Source organism: Mastomys coucha, unplaced genomic scaffold, assembly GCF_008632895.1.
Source record: "Mastomys coucha isolate ucsf_1 unplaced genomic scaffold, UCSF_Mcou_1 pScaffold3, whole genome shotgun sequence".
In the NCBI taxonomy this organism is placed as follows: domain Eukaryota; kingdom Metazoa; phylum Chordata; class Mammalia; order Rodentia; family Muridae; genus Mastomys; species Mastomys coucha.
This window is the reverse complement of record NW_022196909.1, coordinates 32,113,583-32,135,710: the sequence shown is the minus strand read 5'-3', so window position 1 is coordinate 32,135,710 and position 22,128 is coordinate 32,113,583. Positions and strand designations below refer to the sequence as shown.

General features: G+C 38.4%; 1 protein-coding gene across 12 annotated transcripts in view; it reads right to left on the bottom strand.

Moving 5' to 3' along the window:
* Positions 1–22,128, bottom strand: part of Jmjd1c (jumonji domain containing 1C) — a 166,639-nt gene that overhangs the window by 40,945 nt on the left and 103,566 nt on the right. For 7 of the 12 annotated variants that reach the window (XM_031348636.1, XM_031348641.1, XM_031348633.1 and 4 more), the window contains 4 exons: positions 3,651–3,756; positions 1,573–1,697; positions 461–604; positions 201–366 (listed from right to left, as the gene is read on the bottom strand). In XM_031348636.1, coding sequence (XP_031204496.1) covers positions 201–366; positions 461–604; positions 1,573–1,697; positions 3,651–3,657 — 442 coding nt within the window. In that variant the 5' untranslated portion in view covers positions 3,658–3,756. Of the gene's footprint in view, positions 1–200; positions 367–456; positions 605–1,572; positions 1,698–3,650; positions 3,757–22,128 lie in introns of those variants that run through there. The other 5 variants (XM_031348632.1, XM_031348635.1, XM_031348642.1 and 2 more) reach the window with 5 other exon arrangements.

Below are 22,128 nucleotides of genomic sequence, written 5' to 3'. Positions count from 1 at the left end.
AAAAAAATAAAGCAAGTCTAGCTATGCAGCATGACACATGTCTTTAATGTTATCCTCACTCAGCACAGGTCTCCGAATCTGACACTAGCCAGCCAGTGAGCTCAGGACAGCAAGGAGTGTGCAGTGAGACTCTGTCTCTCTCTCAAAAGCAACTTTTAAAAAGTGGGTCCTACCTCCTCGTGATCCACAATCATATTTACCTTCCTTCATCTTCTCTTCATCAGGTACACTGCTGTCTGAGCCCTTCCTCTTATTTGGACGGGTACTTCCTTGTTGCTGTTGCTGGTGTGTGTTCTGTTTTGGTACTGCAGCTTGAGAGTTCATTGCTGGTCTGGGACTATTTGCTTGAGCACGTGTATAATGACCCTAAAATAAAATCCACAATGACTATATTACTATTTGATTTGAATAGCCTAAGGAGAAGTATTTTATTAAAATGCATTCCTAATGACATACATACGTGAGCAGTGCTGATACTCTGACTGGCACGAGACCTGCGTCGTGATGTAATGCCAATATTTTCACCTTTTAACAAAGAGTGAACGACATCATCTAGAAAGGTCATTTGAACCATAGAAGGATCGACATTCTGTGGTTCTAGTACCTAATCCATGACATAAAACAAACATTAAATCTAACAAACTGACCAGCATAACATTAGTACAATTTCTTTACTCAGCTGAACTATGTACAAATCAGTTTGGGATTTCAAATTTGTATAATACCACCTGCTTACATTACCAATTTTAATTACAAAAGACAAAATTACCTTTTCCCTTTTGCATTCACTGTAATTCTTAAAAAAAGAATTTTAATAATTAAATGTGGTGTGAGAACTATGAATGTTTTGAAAGAGTTCAGTAATGAAAAGAAACTACCTGGGAGATATTTATTATTGGAGAGAAAAAAAAAACCTCAAGTTTTAAGAAAGTTAAGTTTTAATCTGAGGGAAAAGGCTAATCAATTAAGGACTGACTTGTGTATGTACTGGACATTACTATCACTCCTGACCTAAAGTGGCCCCAGTGTAACATCAAACACATTTAAACTTACTAAGTTAATATTGTTAGAGACACGTATAGGGGCTAGCTACAGCCAGACAGATGGCCCAGTGGGTAAAGGCACTAGCTCTCAAGCCTGCAGGTTCAATCCCCAGGACCCACATCCTGAAGTGGGACATAAGACTTATTCTAGGACCCTCCATAGGTGTGCTGTGACAGTCACGCCTATAAACATGTATATATGTACACACAAATAAAAATTTGAAAAATTATATATTGTCAGGTGGAAGATGCCTTTAATCCCAGTGCTTAGGAGGCAGAGGCAGGCAGATCTCTGTGAATTCAAGGCCAACCTGGTCTACAAAGCCAGTTCCTGGACAGTCAGGACTATTACATAAAGAAACTTTGTCTTGGGAATGTAATATTTATCTTAAAAATATCCTTTTGAAAGGATTACTTGAGAGGTTGGGGTTGGTGGTTGGGAATAACATGCACTCAGCACATGGAAGGCGTGCTTAGGATGTGCAAAACCCTGGGTTTGAACCCCAGCACCAAAACTGTAACTATTTACCTGATCATTCATTACGATCATGGTGCGGGTGAAGAGATCATGATGCGTAATTATGCCAGTAAACCACTGGGTGGCAGAATCTTGTCTATAGACTCTCACTCTGTATCCATTTAATGAATAAGGACCTTAAAAAAACAAACAAACAAAAACAAAAACAAAAAAAAAGAAAAAAGAAAAAAAATAAAACAAAACACAAGGGATATCTTAAATGAAGACATTTCCCATTTAGGAATACTTAGGAATTACCTTTTAAAAGCAGCAAAACCCTGTGACAGAATGATAAATACACGATGTCGGTTTTAAAAATGTCCTAGAAGTATCTTAGTGCAGAATGCAAATTATTATAGACACTACTACACATAGAGTATTTTTGCAGTAATAAATTAGGAAGAGAACAGGATACAATGCAAAGCCATAGTGTTCTAAAATGTGGTAGAGAAGTAAAACTCGTTAAGTTTGAGAAAATGAACTCATGTCTGAAATGAGAAGTAATTTATAATTTGGTTTATGGGACAGGAAGGAGGAGCTAAGTCTGAAAACACAACCACCTTACAACCACCCTGAACAAAATCTCAAGTCAACCTCACATATTTTTTGCCAAAGATAGAAAGAAATTATTAACGTTGTACTTTTTGCTTCAAATAAACAAAATTATTTTTAAAAAATAGTGTGATTATGTCAGCAAACTCTACCAAAAGTATGGAGGGAAGCTAAGCCGGACACATCACATTATCTAACCACAACCAACATTTGCTGAATCTCTGGACTTTAAAAAATACTTTTAAAATCTCGCCAGGCAGTGGTGGTGTATGCCTTTAATCCCAGCACTTGGGAGGCAGAGACAGGCGGATTTCTGAGTTCGAGGCCAGCCTGGTCTACAGAATGAGTTCCAGGACAGCCAAGGCTATACAGAGAAACCCTGTCTCAAAAGAACAAAAAAAATCAAAAAACAAAACAAATCTCTTTAAATGACATTATTAAACACATGTAATTTGGAACCTCCATTTTTATATCTGATATTAAGAAACTGTCCCCCAATCCAGCCTAGGATGACAAGAGGACAGTAGCTTTATTTAAAAAAAAAAATTGTATAGAATAAACTGATATCTTCTAGACAGGAAAAGAATTCTGAGGTTTGATAGTTGTTGGGTAGGAGAAAGTTGCAGCAAGTCCAATTTATTTATTTATTTGTTTATTTATTAAGAATTGTTTAATACCTAGATGATCTGCTGTTGTACATTAACACATAAAACAGAAGTTACATCTTCAAGATCGCAGCTTACTAATACTTAATGACACGAATGGTTTTGTCTCATTTTTGTTTTTTGAGATAGTAGGGTCTCACTGTGTAGTGCTGGCTATCCTGGAACTCAACTTGTAAGACCAGGCTGGCCTTAAACTCCTTCTGAAGTGATGGAATTAAAAACATGAATTTCAAAGACTGAGATAAATTAACAAACTTAACAAAATTGGATTCTTTGCATTCAACAGCATACAGTTTAAGTCATATGTCTTAGTTTCAATTCAACTTCACAAAAATCTTATATTTACCATATGATTTTACTGCTATTAAAACAAATTACTTGGAATTATAAAGCCGGTCTGATTTGAAAATCACATGTTCTAGACAACCCTGTAACTAACTAAACAAAGGAAACAGAATTGAAGCTAGTGTCATGGTAACTGCTGTAGAAAGTACAGGGACACTTATCGGATACCAGCTGCCGCTTGAAAGGACATCAATTATGACTGTGGGTAACCCTCCATTGCAAACAAGGCTTCTTTTTCCAGGAAGAACATACCTTGGACAGTCTACATTACGGAAATTTCCCTATCAAGCAGCTGTGGAGCTGTAATTCCATGTACATTAAATCAGTAAAATTATAAACAACTGTGGAGTTATGATTCCATGTACATTATATCAGTAAAATTATCAACTTTATCAAAATGTATATTTACAGATTGCCAAATATTTTCTGGCAGACTACATGCAATTAAAACTATTAGATTGGATAAAACAGCAATCAAAAAACGTTGGCTTAGTTTTAGAAAATGATGTGGAATTTCAAAATATATACCTTGCATAAAAATTTCCTGAACCTTCTGCTCCTTAACCCAGACTTTCACTTCTGCGTGCAGCTGTGGGTTGTCCCTGAGTACGGGCTTTAGGCTGTCTATGTCGTCCTAAAAGTATAAACAAAGAAAGCAGGCCTCATCACACTTTGGTAACGATAGTGCTATAACTTACTGTTTTCTACATTCTAAGCACATTAGGAAATTCCTTAATATAAAAGCATAAGCTCATAAATTAGTTTTCTTAGCAACTATAACAATATAGAATAAGAAACTATTTAGTAGTGAGAACTGATCCTTGACAACTACTACCATATTCAAAAGTGACACCAAACAATAAAACTTGGTTTTGTAAATCTCTTTACTAAGACTGTCTGAATTTCTGCTAGTCAGTCCCCTCATCTGTAAGGCAGTTACTAAAATCTGCCACATGCCTTAATAGGTTATTGTAAGGCTTTATAAAGTAATGATACGATTTTTTTTTTTGGTGTGCACATGAAATTCCAATACCAACGAGGAGGCAAAAGGTTAGAAAGTTTAAAGCAAGACAGAACTATCTAAGAGAGACCCAGTCAGAAACAAGCAGGTGCCAGGTACAGTAACCACCTTCAAATTTAGCACTTAAAGGGCTGAAGCAGGAGGACAGGCTCAAGGGCCAAGCCAACTTGGTCTCTATAGTGAGCATGAGGAAAGGAAGGGAAAAGGAAAGCTGGCGAGCTGGCTCAGCACTCAAGGACACTTGCTGCTCACACAAACCCAGGTCCGATTCGTACCACTAACTTGCAGTACCAGCAGCTTGCAATTGCCTGTTAACTCCAGTGCCAGGGAGTTCTAAGACCTCTTCTGAGCATAAGGTACGACAGACAGACAGACAGACAGACAGACAGACACGCAGGCAGGCAGGCAGGCAGGCAGGCAGACGAACAGGTAGACACACACACAGACACCCCACATAATACTTTTAAAAACCTACAACACTTTTCATACCTTTTAAAGACATGAACTATAACTACCTATGCAAAAAAGATTTTTATTTTTGCCAATGTAATATACATTTAATTTTTCCAAAAGCAAGTCACTCAGGTATGAAGGAATAGCGCTCTTGATTACCACTCCTGTTCTATAAGCTCCATCCAGTTTAATGTCAGTTATAACCCTTAGCAAATGACAAACAGGAAAGTTCAATTTGGCAGTATTTCCTTTACTAGGAACTCTAAAAGTTCCTGTTGTCACCTTGACAGATGACTTACCTGGAGAGTGGCCTCTAGGCATCCCTGGGGACAATTATCTTAAGTGCAGTAATATGAGAGGGAAATTTGCACCATACAACAGGGGATCTTGGAGTCTTTAAGTGGAGGTGAATGGAGGAGGAATGTACATTCATTGTTCACTATTCCTGATTAGCAATGTGATGTGAGGAGCTTTGACTTCAGCTTCCTTGCCATGAAATGTGGGCAAGAACAATCTCTTTCCTCTTAAGTTAGTTTTACCAGGGTATTATATCACAGCAATAAGAAAGGGGGCTCAAGGCAGAGACAAAATCTGGAAGCAGGGTTGTTAATGTACCAAATCACAGTGAAAGGGTGTTTTCCTAACTTGGCGAACTCAGGCCTATTGTGGTTGCTCATCCACGCACTCCAAGTACTGAGGAAACACAGATGAGAGAAAGTGCATCAAGTTCTAAAACAGCCTGGCTTACAGTGAACTCTAGGCAAGCCCGGGACTGAGTAAGAGCCTGACCAAAAACAAACAAACAAACAAACAAACAAACAAAAAACCAAAACAAACAAAAGCCCAGTATCTCTCCAGGGTACTTATAGACAGTGGGATCTCTGAGTTCAAGGACACTGTGGTCCACACTGAGAGGTCTCTCACTCAGCACCACCTTTCCTTGAGATTATATTTAATTGCCTACATTGTACAAAGTAAACGGGAATTCTGTGAAACATCTGCTTCCAATTGTCTGTTGCACATATGTGTCTGCTGCCTGCAGATGCCAGAAGGGAGCTTTGGGTCACTTGTGAGAGGAGCACAGAAGGTTGTGAGCTGCCATGTAGATGCTGGGAGTTAAGCCTAAGTCCTCTCTCTTAATTGCCAGCCCTGCTTCCTATTTTTATTAGGAGATTTTTACATACATACAACATACATATTGCTGAAGAAACTGTATTCATTTTGTTATTCTTCCTCTTTATTTGTATTTACTTTTTAAACTTTGCTACAATTCAAGTATTTGACAAACTAATTCTCTAAGACTCCTGTTACTATAAACTTCATTTAAAGTGAAAAAGTATTAAACTACAGTATTTTTCAATTAATAGTTTGAATTCTCTTAGCTAACTTTGATATTCTAGCTTGGGAAAACAATTGTGACCTACAAGCTGTCTCCACAGTGTGTGTTCAGTGGAACTGCAGTCATGATAAATGCTTCAAAGCTAGTAATCTGTGTGGACTAACATAGAAAGCAGCAATACCTTAGACTCTACTTATATACTAAGAACATCCCATTCTCAAACATTATGATGCTGATGCTGGGGTAGCGGTGGGGGACAATAATATAAAACCAAACTTTAAGCTCAATATAAAATGAAAAAGACAGATTTCATATCATAATGAAATGAAAATGTTAACAACTAAACAAAAAGATAATAAGATGCAAATGCTTTAGTATAATTTCTATCATAAGCCAGAATTTTTGAATAGAAAGTATTTCTTCAGGGGCTGGTGACATGGCTAAGCGGGTAAGAGCACTGACTGCTCTTCCGAAGGTCCTGAGTTCAAATCCCAGCAATCACATGGTGGCTCACAACCATCTGTAATGGGATCTGAAGACAGCTACAGTGTACTCATTTATAATAATAAATAAATCTAAAAAAAAAATTAAAAAAATACTTCTTCAGAAGAAAGCTTCTTTAGCAATGGCTTTTAAAGACATCTGTCCTGCCAGATGTGGTCATGCACGCAGCTATCCAGCACTTGAGACAGAGGCAGGTGGATCTCTGCAGTGAGTTCCAGATCAGCCAAAGCCAGGCCCTAACTCAAAAAACTAAGCAAGCAAGCAAACAACAAAACCCAGCAACAGCCCAGTGCGCTTTGCCTGAAAAGGTAACAAAGGTACTCTTTTCTTTATTACTTTTCCAACTAGAAAAGTTAATGCAGCACTTTAAAGAGTTAGTTTCCAAGCCAAAGACTTGTTAGCAGAGTTTACTTGATCACAGGACTTTTATACAACAGGTACTTGCCTAGGTTATGGTAATAATCCTCAATATACCACTGTAGCACCCAACACTGTCCCATTCTACACATGACAAAGCTAAGGCACGCAGAATGGGGAGATCTGCCAGTAGTGATATGTTTATACATAAGAAATGTTATGTACATACATATATACAAACATACACACACAAATATAAAACACACATGTATTTAATGGGCAACCAAATTGCATTTTTTAAACATTTTATGTATGTGTGTGCCCAAGTGGATGTCAGAGGACAGCCTGAGGGAGTGAGCTCTCTATCATGGGGATGGGTCCAGGGAATCAAACTCATGTTATTAAATATAGTGGCAAACCTTTACTGCTTTTTATCTCAATATAATTAAAAATAAGTAACTAATGGCACAAATCAATTTTCAGTCTTTACAGATTGCCATTTTGACACTTTTTTTGTTTTTTGTTTTGTTTTGTTTTGTTTTTTTCCCGAGACGACAGGGTTTCTCTGTGTAGCCCTGGCTGTCCTGGAACTCACTCTGTAGACCAGGCTGGTCTTGAACTCAGAAATCCGCCTGTCTCTGCCTCCTAAATGCTGGGATTAAAGGCGCCACCACCGCCGCCCCACTTTGACACTTTATATGCACTACTTGACATAGGTAAAAATAACTTTTAAAAATGTTCTAAAACTCAAAAGTACCAGACAGACAGACTGGCAAGTAAAAAGTGTTTGCCATCCAGCCTGGCAACCTGAATCCACAAGGCAGGAGAGACATGGGAGTGTGTGTCCCAAGCCATAACTGAGGATATTCTCAGGGGGTGGAGTAAGGATTAAGTCTAGGGCCTCATGCAGCTAAGTGCAACAGATTAAGCTAAATTAATCTGTTGATCCTAGCATAACAATAATGACTATTTGTTCTACTAAACAGAAAATCATAAACTAAGTACTTTTCCCCAATGTGTCCAGTTGGAAAGCGGCCTTTCTACCTTCCTTCAATGACTCATGTACACAAGAGAATCAAATGTGTGAAAACTGCTGTGTTTTCAATAGCTTATTAGTAACATGGTCTCATAAAGTAAGGGAAGTTCTAAGTTACTAATTTATAAATAAAATGATAATTTATCAAACATAATTTATCACGCCCTCGACAACTTTAGAAAAACAACTGGCTAGCCTTAGTGCCCTGTCCTTCAAGCCAGCAGCAGCGCAGCGCACCGCAGAGCAGCGCAGCGCACCGCAGAGCAGCGCAGCGCACCGCAGAGCAGCGCAGTGCAGTGTGCTGTGTGCCTTCCAACAGGTAAGAGGCAGGCAGATCTCTGTGAACTGGAGGCCAGTCTACCTTACATAGTTTTAGACTAGCCAGGGCAATATAGCAACACCCGGTTTTGAAAATAAGAAAGGGGGAGAAGGAGGCAAGAAGTAAAAATAACCCACAGGGTTTTTTTGTTTTAGATAATTTTTAAAATGAAATCCTTTGATAAGAAAAATGTAAAGAACTGTACTACTCCTGCATTTTGACAATTTGTAGTATCATTAGTAATAAGGCGCTCTCCATCCTAGGTTACCAGGGTAAATCGTACTATTTAAACAATCAAACAACAACAAAGCCAGGCCAGGAGTGCTGGCGCACACTTTTAATCCCAGCACTCTGGGAGCCAGAGGCAGGGATCTCTGTAAGTGCAATTCCACTCTGGTCCCCATAGTGAGTTCTAGGACAGCCAGGGCTACACAGACAGCCAGGGCTACACAAAGAGAAATCCTGACTTTAAAAAAAAAAAAAAAGCTATTAAAAATGTTTCCTACTAAATTCACGCAATTCTTTTTGATGTCTTAAAAACTTGTGACTGATTTTAAAAATCTAGAAAACAATGAAGGAAATTTACTTTCAAGCCATTTTTTGACATGTAATGCACATAGCTGAGTCACCTGCTTACACCATCTGCTGAACACAATTTACTAACTGTAGCTTCCTCAAACTAGGCTGAGGAACTCTTGAATGCTTTTTAAGGTCATAACTGAAAATATTCAAGAACACCTTGGACTTAAAAGAAAAACAATCCAGGACAGCAGAGTTCAACCTAAGTAAAATGAAAGTAGTCTCCTAAAATTTGCTGAGTATAAACTAACAAAGAGTGGCTAGGTTATATCAAGTTGACATACATTAGAGTGATCGAAAAGGAGGGAATCTCAGATGAAAATGGCTCCATAAAATCAGGCTACAGCTAATCTTGTAGGGCATTTTTTAAATTAGGGATTGATGGGAGAGGACTCAGCCCATTGTGGATGGTGCCAACCCAGGACTGGTGGTCCTGGGTTCTAAAAGAAAGCAGGATGAGCAAGCCATGGGGAACTAAGCCAGTAAGCAGCATCTCTGTGGCCTCTGCATCAGCTCCTGCCTCCAGGTTCCTGCCCTGCCTGAGTTCCTGTCCTGACTTCCTTTGGTGCTGGGGAAGTGGAAGCCAAGTGAGCCCTCTCCTGCCCAGGTCCCGTGGGCCTGGGGCTCTGCTGCAGCAGTAGAAAGCCTACTAGCCACGTCACACAGTACACACATAAAGCCTACTAGCCACGTCACACAGTACACACATAAAGCCTACTAGCCACGTCACACAGTACACACATAAAGCTTCATCTACGACTTTCTGATTCTTACAGAACAAATCTCAAAGTTCTACTCTAGTTTTTATATGAAATGAACATTCAATTAAAATGTATTTATATAACTTCTAAATTAATCCTATACTACAGATTTCTGAGCTATGTTTCATTTTTATTCATGCTTCTATGGTAAGAATAGACATATACACATACACCTGAGAACTACTATACCATTCATTCCTCTTTTCTTAAGAATGAAGGGGAGGGTGGATGCTGAAGAGATAGCTTAGCAGTTATGAGCACTGGCTGTTCTTCCAGAGGTCCTGAGTTCAATTCCCAGCACCTACATGGTAGCTCATAATTGACCTTAACTCCAGGTTCACAGAATCTGGAGCCTTCTGGCCTGCATGAATATTAGGTATGCATGTCGTACATGCACATGTATACATATAGGCAAAATACTTATACATACATACATACATACATACATACATCTATCTGCAAACACATAAGGTATGTATTGTTATGAAAACAGCAATAATGTAGGCCTGCACACAACTGTAACTCCAGTACTTAGAAGGTGCAGGATAAATAAGCCACACTGAGCTAAACACACATGGGAAGAGGGGATGGGGGAGGGAGGGAGAAAGAGAGAACATAGGAACAAAAGGGGGATAGGTAACCTAAAAGTAGTTTTACGGTAACAAAATACTTTAACAGCACAATACTATTAAGAATGGCAGTATGCATGTGTATTTGACAATAGTACCCAACACTTATTTTCTATTGTTAAAGTGATGTTTAAAATAGGTAAGAATTCCTACTTTTAAGGGAGAGCAAAGCATGGTGGTGTATAACTTTAATTCTAGCACCAGGAACATAAGGCAGGCAAATAGCTATGTGAGCTTTGAGGCCAGCCAGCATGGTCTACATTGAATTCCAGGCTAGACACGGGCAACAATGAGACCCTGTCTTTCTGTTGTTTGTTTAAGAAATGGGGAGTGTTGAAGGCATTAAAATGCTTGCTACCATTTTCTAGAAAGAAAGGGTATTTGGGCTCAGGATGCACCTTAGTGGTGGAGGGCATGCATGCTAGCAATTAAAAGGACAAGCATTCAGTCTCTGGCACAGAGGAAAACTCATTTTCTAATAACAGTTAGTTTTAAAATTTACTCAAACTATAGTAATTCTATAAATGTGAGTTACACATGAATATGTTTCTAAATATAATTTAAGTTTTTACAGATGCTCATAGGAGTCATTATCATTGATTACTATGTTAGGATGCAATCATAATTCAAGTTGTGCCTTTTCTTACTTTCTTTTCACAACCTCTTGGGCTGTCAAAGTTGCAAGTCTGTCACTTTTAAAACATTCTCCTTTGACTTCTTATATTCCACTATACAAGAGACTGAATTAGATAGACAGTTTGTCTAATTATGTTTGAAATGGCCTCTCTGCCTGTGTTAATAAATTTACTATCAATATATTTTCCCCACAGGATTTTGAAACCTAGTCACAATTGATTACTATGTCAGGGGGTTGACAGCACATATGAGACGGCATTCCTACCAAGAACATTCCAAGTCCAGTGGAAGAGACATAATGCAAAAAATTTCATTTAGGATACAATTCACACATGTTTTAGTGAGGATGATAAGAGAGCTAGTTAGGTGCAACAGGAAAAGTTATCTCTTCAGATATGTTGTTGGTTTTTTTTCTCCAACAAAAGTGGCCCTTTTATAAAACGAGGGGAAAAAAATGAGTTCTTTTTGCATGAGGCAGGGGGATCATAGGAAAAGCTTCCCAAACTGAAACAAGCATGCAGACACGGAAGGATCACACAGTTGAGTGTGCTGAGGACTCTTAAGGACGTAAGTATGGATTAAATGTACACAGGGAGCTCTTTAAACAGTGTAGCCAACTGTAGGTTAGACCACAAACAGCAACAGGCGGAGATGGGTAAGTAAGGGAAGATAGGAACCTAAAACATCCTCAGGTAGTAATAATCTGAACAGGAAAATGATGGCTGTGCCATTATAAAGAATTCACAAGAATCCAAAAACAAAAAAAGCAAATTAAAACAAAAAACCACAACACAAAAACAACAAAATACAGAAATGTTAATGCTAGATAGTTTGATATAGTCTCCATCTTTGCAATGGTTTAGATCAGCCATGTGCATCCTCTCTCTCCCTCACAACATTGTTCACAGCACTGCCTCCAGGACTCCACAGTGCTCCACCACCAGCCATGTGCATCCTAGGCCCTCTCTCCCTCACAGCACTGCCTCCAGGACTCCGCAGTGCTCCACCATCAGTGCCACCCTCTCAATTTCTTTCTTTCTTTTTTTTTAAGATTTATTTATTTATTATATGTAAGTACACTGTAGCTGTCTTCAGACGCACCAGAAGAAGGCATCAGATCTCATTACGGGACCATGTGGTTGCTGGGACTTGAACTCATGACCTTCTGAAGAGCAGTCGGTGCTCTTCCCCACTGCGCCATCTTATCAGCCCCCTCAATTTCTTTCTTTCTTTTTGTTTTGTTTCATTTTGTTTTTTGGAAGGAGGGTTGGTTTCTTTGAAACAGGGTTTCTCTGTGTAGCCCTGGCTGTCTTGGAGCTTACTCTGAAGACCAGGTTGGCCTCAAACTCACATAGATCCACCTGCCTCTGCCTCCCAAGCGCTGGGATTAAAGGCGCAGAGGCCCTAACCTCTCAACTCTAATGGCTCTAAAAGTACTCAATTTTTTTCATATTTGCTTTCTGTTTTCATTATCCATCATGCCTCCTGTAAAATTTAAGCTCTATGAGAACAATAATTTATCTTGGTAGTACTCAGAATATATAAATGACTAAATAAGTATCGAATAGTAGACATGAGATTTAGTATAGAATTTGGCTCAGAGCACAGAAAAAAAAAAAAGAAATTGAAACCTGACACCACTTAGGGTGAGTTGTAAAATAGCAAGCAACCAAAATGGGTAGCCACTTAATGGTAAAACTACAAGGGAGAAACCGACTAATGCAAACAATGAGAGATTAGCTATTTTATTTATTATTTTCATGTGTACACATGTAAAAAGAACAGATGACACGTAGAATATGGGACTTCCTTTATAACAACACACGAGAGGAAGAGCACACATAAAGATTGTAAGAGCCAGAGGAACCGGAAGTTTGGTTTGAGATTTTATCTCCTAGAGATGTCAGAGAGGCTACACCCATGAAGACTCATCAAGATGACAACCTAAACAATGACAACACCAGCAGAACATGCTAACATGGAATGAGCAAACTCCTGGGGCCCTAACATGAGCTATATGAACAACTATGGAATGCTGAACGGGGAAAATGGTCTTCCGTGGGGAAGCATCTCGCAGTTGGCTATCGAGTCACAAGTAGTTAGTCCAGAGATCATATACACAGTAACACCAGACAGACTAGACAGGCTGTGTTTATTTATTTTAAAATGTTTATAGGTATATATGTATGTGTGTAAAAGGAAAAGAGGCCACGGATTTTGGGGTGGGTGCGGTGTGTAATATGGGAGGGACTGAAGAGAAAAAAAGGAACACATCAAAATTAAAAAAAAAAAAAACTTAAAATTGGGATCCAGGGGCTCAGAGGATCATAAGTTCAAGGCTAGTTTTAGCTTGTAGTCAATTACAAAGATACTCTAGGGATACATAATACTTAGTCTCAATGAATAAATAAAACAATGAGGGTGTGTGTGTGTGTGTGTGTGTGTGTCAGCTGGAGGGTACTTGTTCTTGTAGACGACCTGAGTTTGTTTCCCAACACCAAATGGTGCTTATGACCGACCATCTGGTAACTCCAGTTCCAGAAGCCCTCTTCTGACCTCCAAAGGCACCAGGCAAACATATGGCATACATACATACACGCAGGCAAAACATTCAAAGTAAAAAGTAAAATTAAATCTTAAATTCTTTAAAATGAAGGATGACTACAAATGAAACAACACTGGTCATGAAATGACTCACTGTTGGGAGATGAACTTACTATGGGCTAAATATGGAAACATAGCTTGACGGTTAAGAGCAAGAGCCACTCTTCCAAGTCCTGAATTCAATTCCCAGCACCCACATGGTAGCTCACATCTGTCTGTAACTGCAGTCCCATGGGATATGATGCCCTCTTCTGGTGTGGAAACTTATGCCCAGATACAACACTCACATACGTAAACAGAATAAAATAAAATTAAGGGAAAGAAAATTACATCACTCAAATTCTGCTCAAAACCCACTGGAGGCTTCCAATCCAAACTTGTCAAAACAAAAACTTTATGGTAGGCTGTTAAGCTCCACTTGAATACCTTATCACTGTTAACATCTCTTAATTTCTATAGTCTTCTATTTTTAGAATGATCTTACTTTATGGCCTTTCCAGTTTCTGTTCTAGTTGATGATTTCTAGCTCCATTTAGGCTTTAGTTATTTACTTTGCATGGGTGTGTTTTTAAGAACTCTTTATTATATTTACTCATGTGTGCCTGCATTAGATGACATGGAACAACTTAAGGGTCAGTTTGGTCCTGGGGTCAAACTCAGATCATTATGCTTGATGGCTCTTGCCCTTCCTTCCCTGCTGAGCTATCAGACTAGAGCTCTTTGAATCTACAAATCTCACCCGGCCCACCTTCACTCTCATACAACCCAAGAAATATTTGTAAAAGTGAAGAGACACCAAATGGGTTTATCTTTGAGGCAAGAAACAAAGGAGGCAAAAAAAAAAAAAAAAAAAAAAAAGGTACTAAAATAGGTCTAAGAACAGGAAGTTACGGGGGTTCCTGTTGTAACCTCAATTTCCTCTGTGCAGCAGGAGAAAGGTCATTTACTATGGAGAAGAAGGAAGTTTAGGACAGCAGTGATAATCTGGAGTAACTGTGTAAGGAAATCCAAGTTCACAGAAGCACACAAAATGATGCCAGAAGAAATGAAGGGCTCATCTGAGAGTGGAGACAAGACAGTGAGTCTGAAATGCGGAGATAATGTGTTGTCCTTCCAAGTTCAGTATTCTGCAACGGAAGTGTAACATGTCTACACCGTTCTACATGTGACACATGAATTGGGCCTGGCACTGTTGCCAATGCTGGGCAGTACAAATTTAAGACATGTAAGGAAAAAGGAGACACAAAAGCTTTAGAACAACCTCTAAACAAACAAATCTACTGATCAGAACTACTCCTTTTGCTGCTAAGGACCAAAAACGGGGATTCTACACACGCAAGTCTTATCGCTCAGCTGTGATGTAATGCTAAAATTACTCTGACATTGGAAATTAAAAGCAAACGTGACAGAAAATATAAAAAGCATGCATGCAGGAGCTAAACTACTGGCTAGAAAGAACCCTTTTCAACCACTGTTCCCAGCCAACAGAAAGGTTGAAGAGATGGCTCAGCAGCTAAGAGCACTTGTTGCTCTTGCAGAGGACCAGGGTTCAATTCTAAGCATTCAACATGGTGGTTCAAAGCCATCCATAACTCCAGTTCAAGGGATTCTGAAGGCCTCTTCTGACTTTTGTAGGCACCTGGCATACAAGCAGTGCACATGCATGCATGCATGCATACATACATACATACATACATACGTGAAGGCCAAACATTCATGCTCATAATTTAAAAAAAAAAAAAAAAAGGTGAGATTGTATATAGAACAGAAGAATCTTGGCTGGAAAAAAAAAACATACACACTGAGTAAAATAGAAGAATGTAAAATTTAATAATTATGTGACCCATTATTTATGAGCAGAAATAAAATGTTTTACTAGCTATGTATGAAACTGTGGCCTTATTTTGAGCACGTCTCAAACTCCTAAGGGCATCTTGAAAACATATACACCACTGGTTGACATCTATACCAAAGGCCAAGCCCCATCCCTCTTTCTATACTCCAGGGACTTAAATCCAGGGCATCACACATGCAAGGCCAGCCTTGTACTTAATCATTTCCTGACACACACTCCTAGAACCTGATTTAAATGCCATACACATTCTCTTTAACACAAAAATTTTAGAACATGATGTGTGCTTTTGCATATATTAACAAATAGAAGAGAACACCAATATAATGAAAAAAGGTACTGTGTACTACTTTATAAATTAAGAAATTATATAAATTAACTTCTTGGGCTGGCGTATGCACATATGTTGGTAAAACAAGAGCTCAGTATGAAAGGAGCCCTGGGTTCAGATGCAGCAGCACACAAGGACAGCAGTTATTAGTAGTAATTAGAAAGACAAGGGCTGGAAAGATGGCTCAGTGGTTAAGAACACTGACTGTCCTTCCAAAGGTCCTGAGTTCAAATCCCAGCAACTACATGTTGGCTTACAACCATCTGTAACAAGGTCTGACACCCTCTTCTGGAGTGTCTGAAGACAGCTACAGTGTACTCACAAATAATAAATAAATAAATCTTTTAGAAAGTACAGCATGCATCTTTAAGTGCGTTTAATAAAAATTTCACTCATTCAAAAAAAAAAAAAAGACAGCAGTTATTAGTAGTAATTAGATTTAGTGACATGACTGCATACCTTGCCCAGGATCTGACAGGTGAGATCTCTGCTGCACTAACAATTCCTAGGTCTCTAAGAATTAACCTGTCTATCCCAAGGCATCAAAATTCCCTAAGATAGATTTTATAGTTATAAAAATATCTAGATATGCATGTTTGAATAAAATCTCAATGAAATCTAGTAATTTATTCTACTCTATAACCACACAATTGTATGTACTGACTTTAGTCCTCTATAGCAGCCATATCATACAATGCTTTCCAACAGTAGCAAACGCCAGGCACGTGGCACCAATTAATACAAGGTTGTTCACACTTATGCAATAAATATTAAGACAGCTTTCTCCTAACACTAGGCACTGTATGTACTGCAGGCTGAAGACTACAGAGTGCAACTGCTGTGGCGTTACAGCTACAGTCTTCAGCATTCTGTAGTAGAGCCTCAAGCTGTATGCAAGAAACGAATTCCTTGAAACGAGACAAAAGTCATCTTTCTGTGGAGCTGGGAAGCTTTACTTACTGTGGGTTTGAAGTCCATATACTATAAAATGTCTTAATCCCGGGAATATTATAAATGAAGAAATGTTACAAATTTAGATTTGGATTTATTTTATTAATTACAGCAATCTGAATTTTTTTTAAAGGCTATTCTCCAAATGGTAAAGAGAATATAAACTGTTAACAAAGAAGTAGACTTATATGTATTACTGATTCCCACTGAGAGAGAATGTGGAACATACTTAATATTAAAAAACAAAAGATTTACTATTTTACATCAATTATAAATCACTGGGCTATGAGGACGCCCACTTAAGAACAAATGTGATGGAAGCATATTATGCAGTTATAATTAATAGCATCTACCCAATAGCTAGGTTTAGCAATCACAGGCAAAGAGTGAGTAAAGTAAGCACTTAGTATGGAAGAGATTCCCTCACCTAACAGGCGATATAAATGCTTTATTGTGAGCTGATAATTCAGAATTAACCAGGCAGTAGTACTCTGAAGGCATCTACTTTGCCAGCTGTCTTAGAACTGTGGTCCAACAGCAATGCGAAGGGGGAAGAAGAAAGAGGGTTTGACAAGTAAAGACCACAAAGTGACCGCAAACTGACAAGGGCATTCACTATGGAGCCACAGAAACCTGCCCTTCAATAACTCAAGACAAAACAAACAACAACAGATTGTCAACAGCGCCAGCAACAATCATTTGTGCGCCCTGCTACGCTATTTATTGTATGCAGGTACTTGGTCAACTATAGGCTTCAGGCTTCTACAGAGGCCTTTTGTAAGTAAGAAGATTCTGAGTAATGGCTTTACCCTCCACATAAGCTCAAAGTTTTAAGAAAGAGGTCTTCCAAGGAAGACTAGTCCTTATGACTCCAGACTGCCTTTGAACTCAAGTCTGGCCTATTCAGTAGATGCTACCTTTTTTAATATCCCCAAATTTCATAAGCCAATTTCCACTTCCTTCCCCTTCTTCTCTTTGTTTCTGTTTCTATGGGGAAACATTTCTGTCTCTCACTTTTTCTTCCCCATCTTACTTTTGTTTGTTTTCAGCACTGTGAAAATCAAACCAAGACCTGGAGCATTAGCAAGTGCTGTGCCACAAAACCACATCTCCAGTTTGCATCCATTTTCTAGTAGAATCGTATTTCTTAGAAGACACACATATGTGGTAGTTTACAAGCACTATGGAATAAACTACTGTTTAGGACTTACAGTATGAATGTGTAATGAAGCACGCACCCTTCCTCTACGCTGACAGAGAATCCAGTGTCCTGTCAGTCTTCAAATTCACAATGACAGTGAAATGGCCAGATGTCACAGCTCAGCAACCACCATTGGCCTTTTGCTCAAACCTCAAACATCTGTTTTCTACAAAGGTCTAATCTATTGCCTAACAGCTTATAAGGAGTTATGAAACCAAGATTTACCTAGAACATTCATATAATTTCAATGACAGAACATAGTAATAGTTATGATAGTTATTTTGTAAACAATCATTTGAACAAAATATGTAGCTGTAGGGAATGGAGATGATATCCCAACTAATTAAATTATATGAAACTAGCAAAAGGACAGACACATAGACCAAGGCTATAAAAAGAAAGTGCAGAAATAAATTACAATACAAATAATCAGTTCAGCCTCATTGTAACTAATAATCACTGTTGCCAATGCTCCCAACAAGTTAAAAAATAATTGGTTCCCTTAGTTAATATTATTTCTTAAAATTAAATCAAAATGGATCAAATACTTAAATTAAGAGCTCTAAGACTCTGAAGAATACACTCAGAAAATCCTCATGACACTGAATTTGGCAATGATTTCTTGTCTGTGACATCCAAAGCACATCATTAAATAAAAACATTTGTCTATCACATGTTACCAGGAGAGAAAAGAAAACCAAAAGAAGAGCTGCAAGCCATGTCCTTAAGAAAGCACTGATATGCTGGGTATCTCATGTTTCTGACTCAAAAGGAATTTTCCTTTTACGTGAACAAAGAATGGTTCTCATTCAGATAGTGAGACACTATCAGTAATTGTAGGGAAACACAGATTAAAATCATGTTATCGTATGGCTACTACACAGAATGAAAGGAAAATAACAAGCATGATGATTCAAAGAAAGCGGAACCTTGTATATTGACAGACACAATGACAAGGTGAAACCAGCAGGGAAAAGAGCTGCTGTTTCTTAAACAGGTGTGTGTGTGTGTGTGTGTGTGTGTGTGTGTGTGTGTTACGGTTACTGACACCACTCCACGAGACTAGTGTATATATAAGCTATTCCCATGTATAACCCATGTATGAGAAAATGGCTGCTCAGAATGTCAATCTTTGAGCAGAGCTTCTTGTTTTTCTTGCTCCTGCTACCTGTGTGAATGTGAACATTATCATCACAGATTCTTTAACCCAGATTTTCCCTTTTCTTATATACATGGCTCCACATATTCTTGTCCTTTCTCCTCTCCCTAGGTGCTGAAGTGGCATCTGAAAAATCCTATATGGCTAAAGTAAATATTACATAAAAAAATTTGGAAATTATAATACACAAATGTAATTTTAAATAATATAGTTGAGCTTTACTAAAACTTTGCATTAGACAAAATAAATAAATAAATAAATATGACCACCTATTTTGACTGGTTAAAAAAAAAAAAGCAGAAAATCTTTCTCAAACACAACTAGTAGTGGTGCAGAATCTTTGGAAATCAATGCCTCAAGCATAATTTCACATAATATTTCATAATATTTAAATTCTTAACACAAATTAAGGAGGACATTATAATCATAGAATATTTAAATTAGCATAGAACTGGTGCAGCAACTTATGCATCTCATCTAAGTACTGCACAACAGCACACATCTCTAGGCCATTTTAGCCAAAGTAACCTGTCCCTGCCTCCATGGATCCACAGTTAGCACATTTTTGCAGTCATCACAAGAATTTTAATGGCACTGTACATGGAATTGCTGGTTTTGAGATCAATGGTTTACCTAAACTTATGAGACCTTAATAATCATTTATAATTGCCATTGAAATCAGGACATTTAAAATTAAGTAGGTGGAGGATAAAAAATAAATACACACCAAAAGTAACATTAAAATACAACACACATAAGTACCATTTAGGTAAGGAAACATAAACTTAGTAGCTGGTTCTCTTGTTTTTGTGATCCATTTTTTATCATCCGGGCTTCAGCTAGGCTCTAATATTGCAAGCTGTCATTTTTCAGTAGAAATGGGATAATGCCAAGAACTACACAAGAGTTGCTTCCTGGTTTGGTTTCACCTAGACAACCCCCAGGCCATGCCTACCCAAGGATGCTAATTTTAACCAAACCAATAATCCATCAGTAGTCAGTTCACAGTACATTCTTGGCAGATTATAGATGCCATATAGCCTCAGTGTCCGGATGGTACTTCATTTTAGAAAAGTACTTCTAAATTCCATTGATATGCTAACATGGATGCACACTGGAAATGGAAAAGGGGGATTCTTATAAAAATTTAGGGAATGTGCTTAATTCCAGCCAAATATAATTTAGAAACCACAGGAAAACAGGATAAAAAGCTCTCAGTAAATGCTCTTTAATCCAGTCTTTCTAGGTTGACAGACTTTCTCAATTGCATCTAGTACTGCATTACTCAAGTTTCTTCTCGAGATAAGCCCAGTTTTAGATAAAATGCTTCTTCTCTCAGACTAGATCACTTATGGTTTTTAACTTGATTGAGTAACTGTTGGTCAGAAATGACTGGCTTTTTTTTTTTTTTTTTAAACATTAAGCAAGTTCACAGTGCTAGAAAGGAACTTCAAAGGTCATTTAGTATAACTATTACATCCAATGTTTAAAGGCTTTCCCCAGGCCAAGATATTACCTTCACAAAGACTCCCCATACAATGAAACGACAGAAAGAGAGTTTCGATGTCTATCTTCTAACTCAAGCTCCTTCTGCCTCAGTCTCAAGTACTGAAATTACAGATGTGGGCCTAGCAAATTTTAGAAAGAGAACAAGTATTAACAGTAAAGTTTGATTTGGGAGGGGTGGTGCTGTGACTGATTGTGTGATTTTGTGTGTGTGTGTGTGTGTGTGTGTGTGTGTGTGTGTGTGTGTGAATAGTCATCATAAAATCTTACCCAAATCTGCTGCTGAGAAGTGGGAAAGAAGGGAAAACAAAGATTATGGTACAAAATACATTCTATAATTAGACACTGAAAATGGGTTGTACTGGTAGCTGAGGGGCTTGCTGGGTACAGAAATGATGGTGCATGTTCTAAAGAAGACAAAACATGGAAATGAGCAAACAGAGATGAAGGGATGACCATATGTGAATGGCAGGAAAAGAGCTGCAAGCATCCACTCAGAAGGCTTAAGCACACCATACCATGTTGAACACAAACAGCTACCTTATTAAGCAGGTAAGAAGCTGTTTAACAAATCTTATTTTAGCCCTCCTAACAAACCTGATGTATACGATTTGCCTGTATTTTATAAATGTGAAATCTGTTCATGTAAAAATTTCTACTTCTTTTGCAAGTCAAGACTTTAAATCACGACTGGCAGAAGAGACACAGACATCGCTGCTGTTAACCCGTGCCTGTATTCAATCCCTCCAGCAAAACATGTTCATCACTTAGCTCCTTTTGATACTGCAATGACCAGCATGCCTGTTAATATATCATTTTTTATACTTACTGGTTAAGTGTGCTTAACAATCTTTTCCCTCTTTTATCTGATCCTTGCTTACAGATGTAGTATTTGTTTACTACTAAAAGCACAAAGCTTTTTCTAGGTAGCGTGGCCGACAATCCCGAGGTTCCCTAACCCTCTCCATATCACTGATCACAGTGTCAAGCTGGACAGGTTTTACTTTCATTCTTAGTTTTACTTTCCTCCTCAGACTTTTTAAACCTTTAAGCCATTTTAGTCCCTATTGGCTTCACATCCCTAATGCCCTCACTAAGTTTTTATGACTCTTTAATCAAGTTTACTTCAAGAAATGCCTTTTTATTTGGGGAGACAGAGTCTTTCTCCCCAGGCTGACCTCAACTTTACAGCTGTGTTTGCATACCTGACAACCCAGAACTCTGGAAGCTAACATAGGAAGATTCCAAGTTGAAAGCCAGCCTGGATTACACAAGAGTCTACAAAAGGGGAGTTTGATGAAATACATCTTTTAATACCAACTCTCAACTCTAACTGTAGTATCTTAAAATAAATTAAGCCTTCCCTTCTCTCCCCAGGTCAAATCTCTGTTTCCCAATGGAATGTTTACAGCATGAAAACCCTCTATGGGAGTGTTTCTCAACCTGTAGGTCACGGCCCCTGGTGGGGAGTTATCATATGACCCTTTCATGGTGGGTAACCTGAGACCATCTGAATACCAGATATCCACATTCTGATTCATAACAGCAACAAAATTACAGTTATGAAGTAGCAACAAAAATAACTTTATTGAGGAGGGGTCACCACAACATGAGGATCTGTATTAAGGGGTCACAACATTAGGAAGGCTGAGAATCACTACTCTAAGGTGTCTGACTGAGCTGGGCAGTGGTGGCGCACACCTTTGATCCCAGCACTTGGGAGGCAGAGGCAGGTGGACTTCTGAGTTTGAGGCCAGCCTGGTCTACA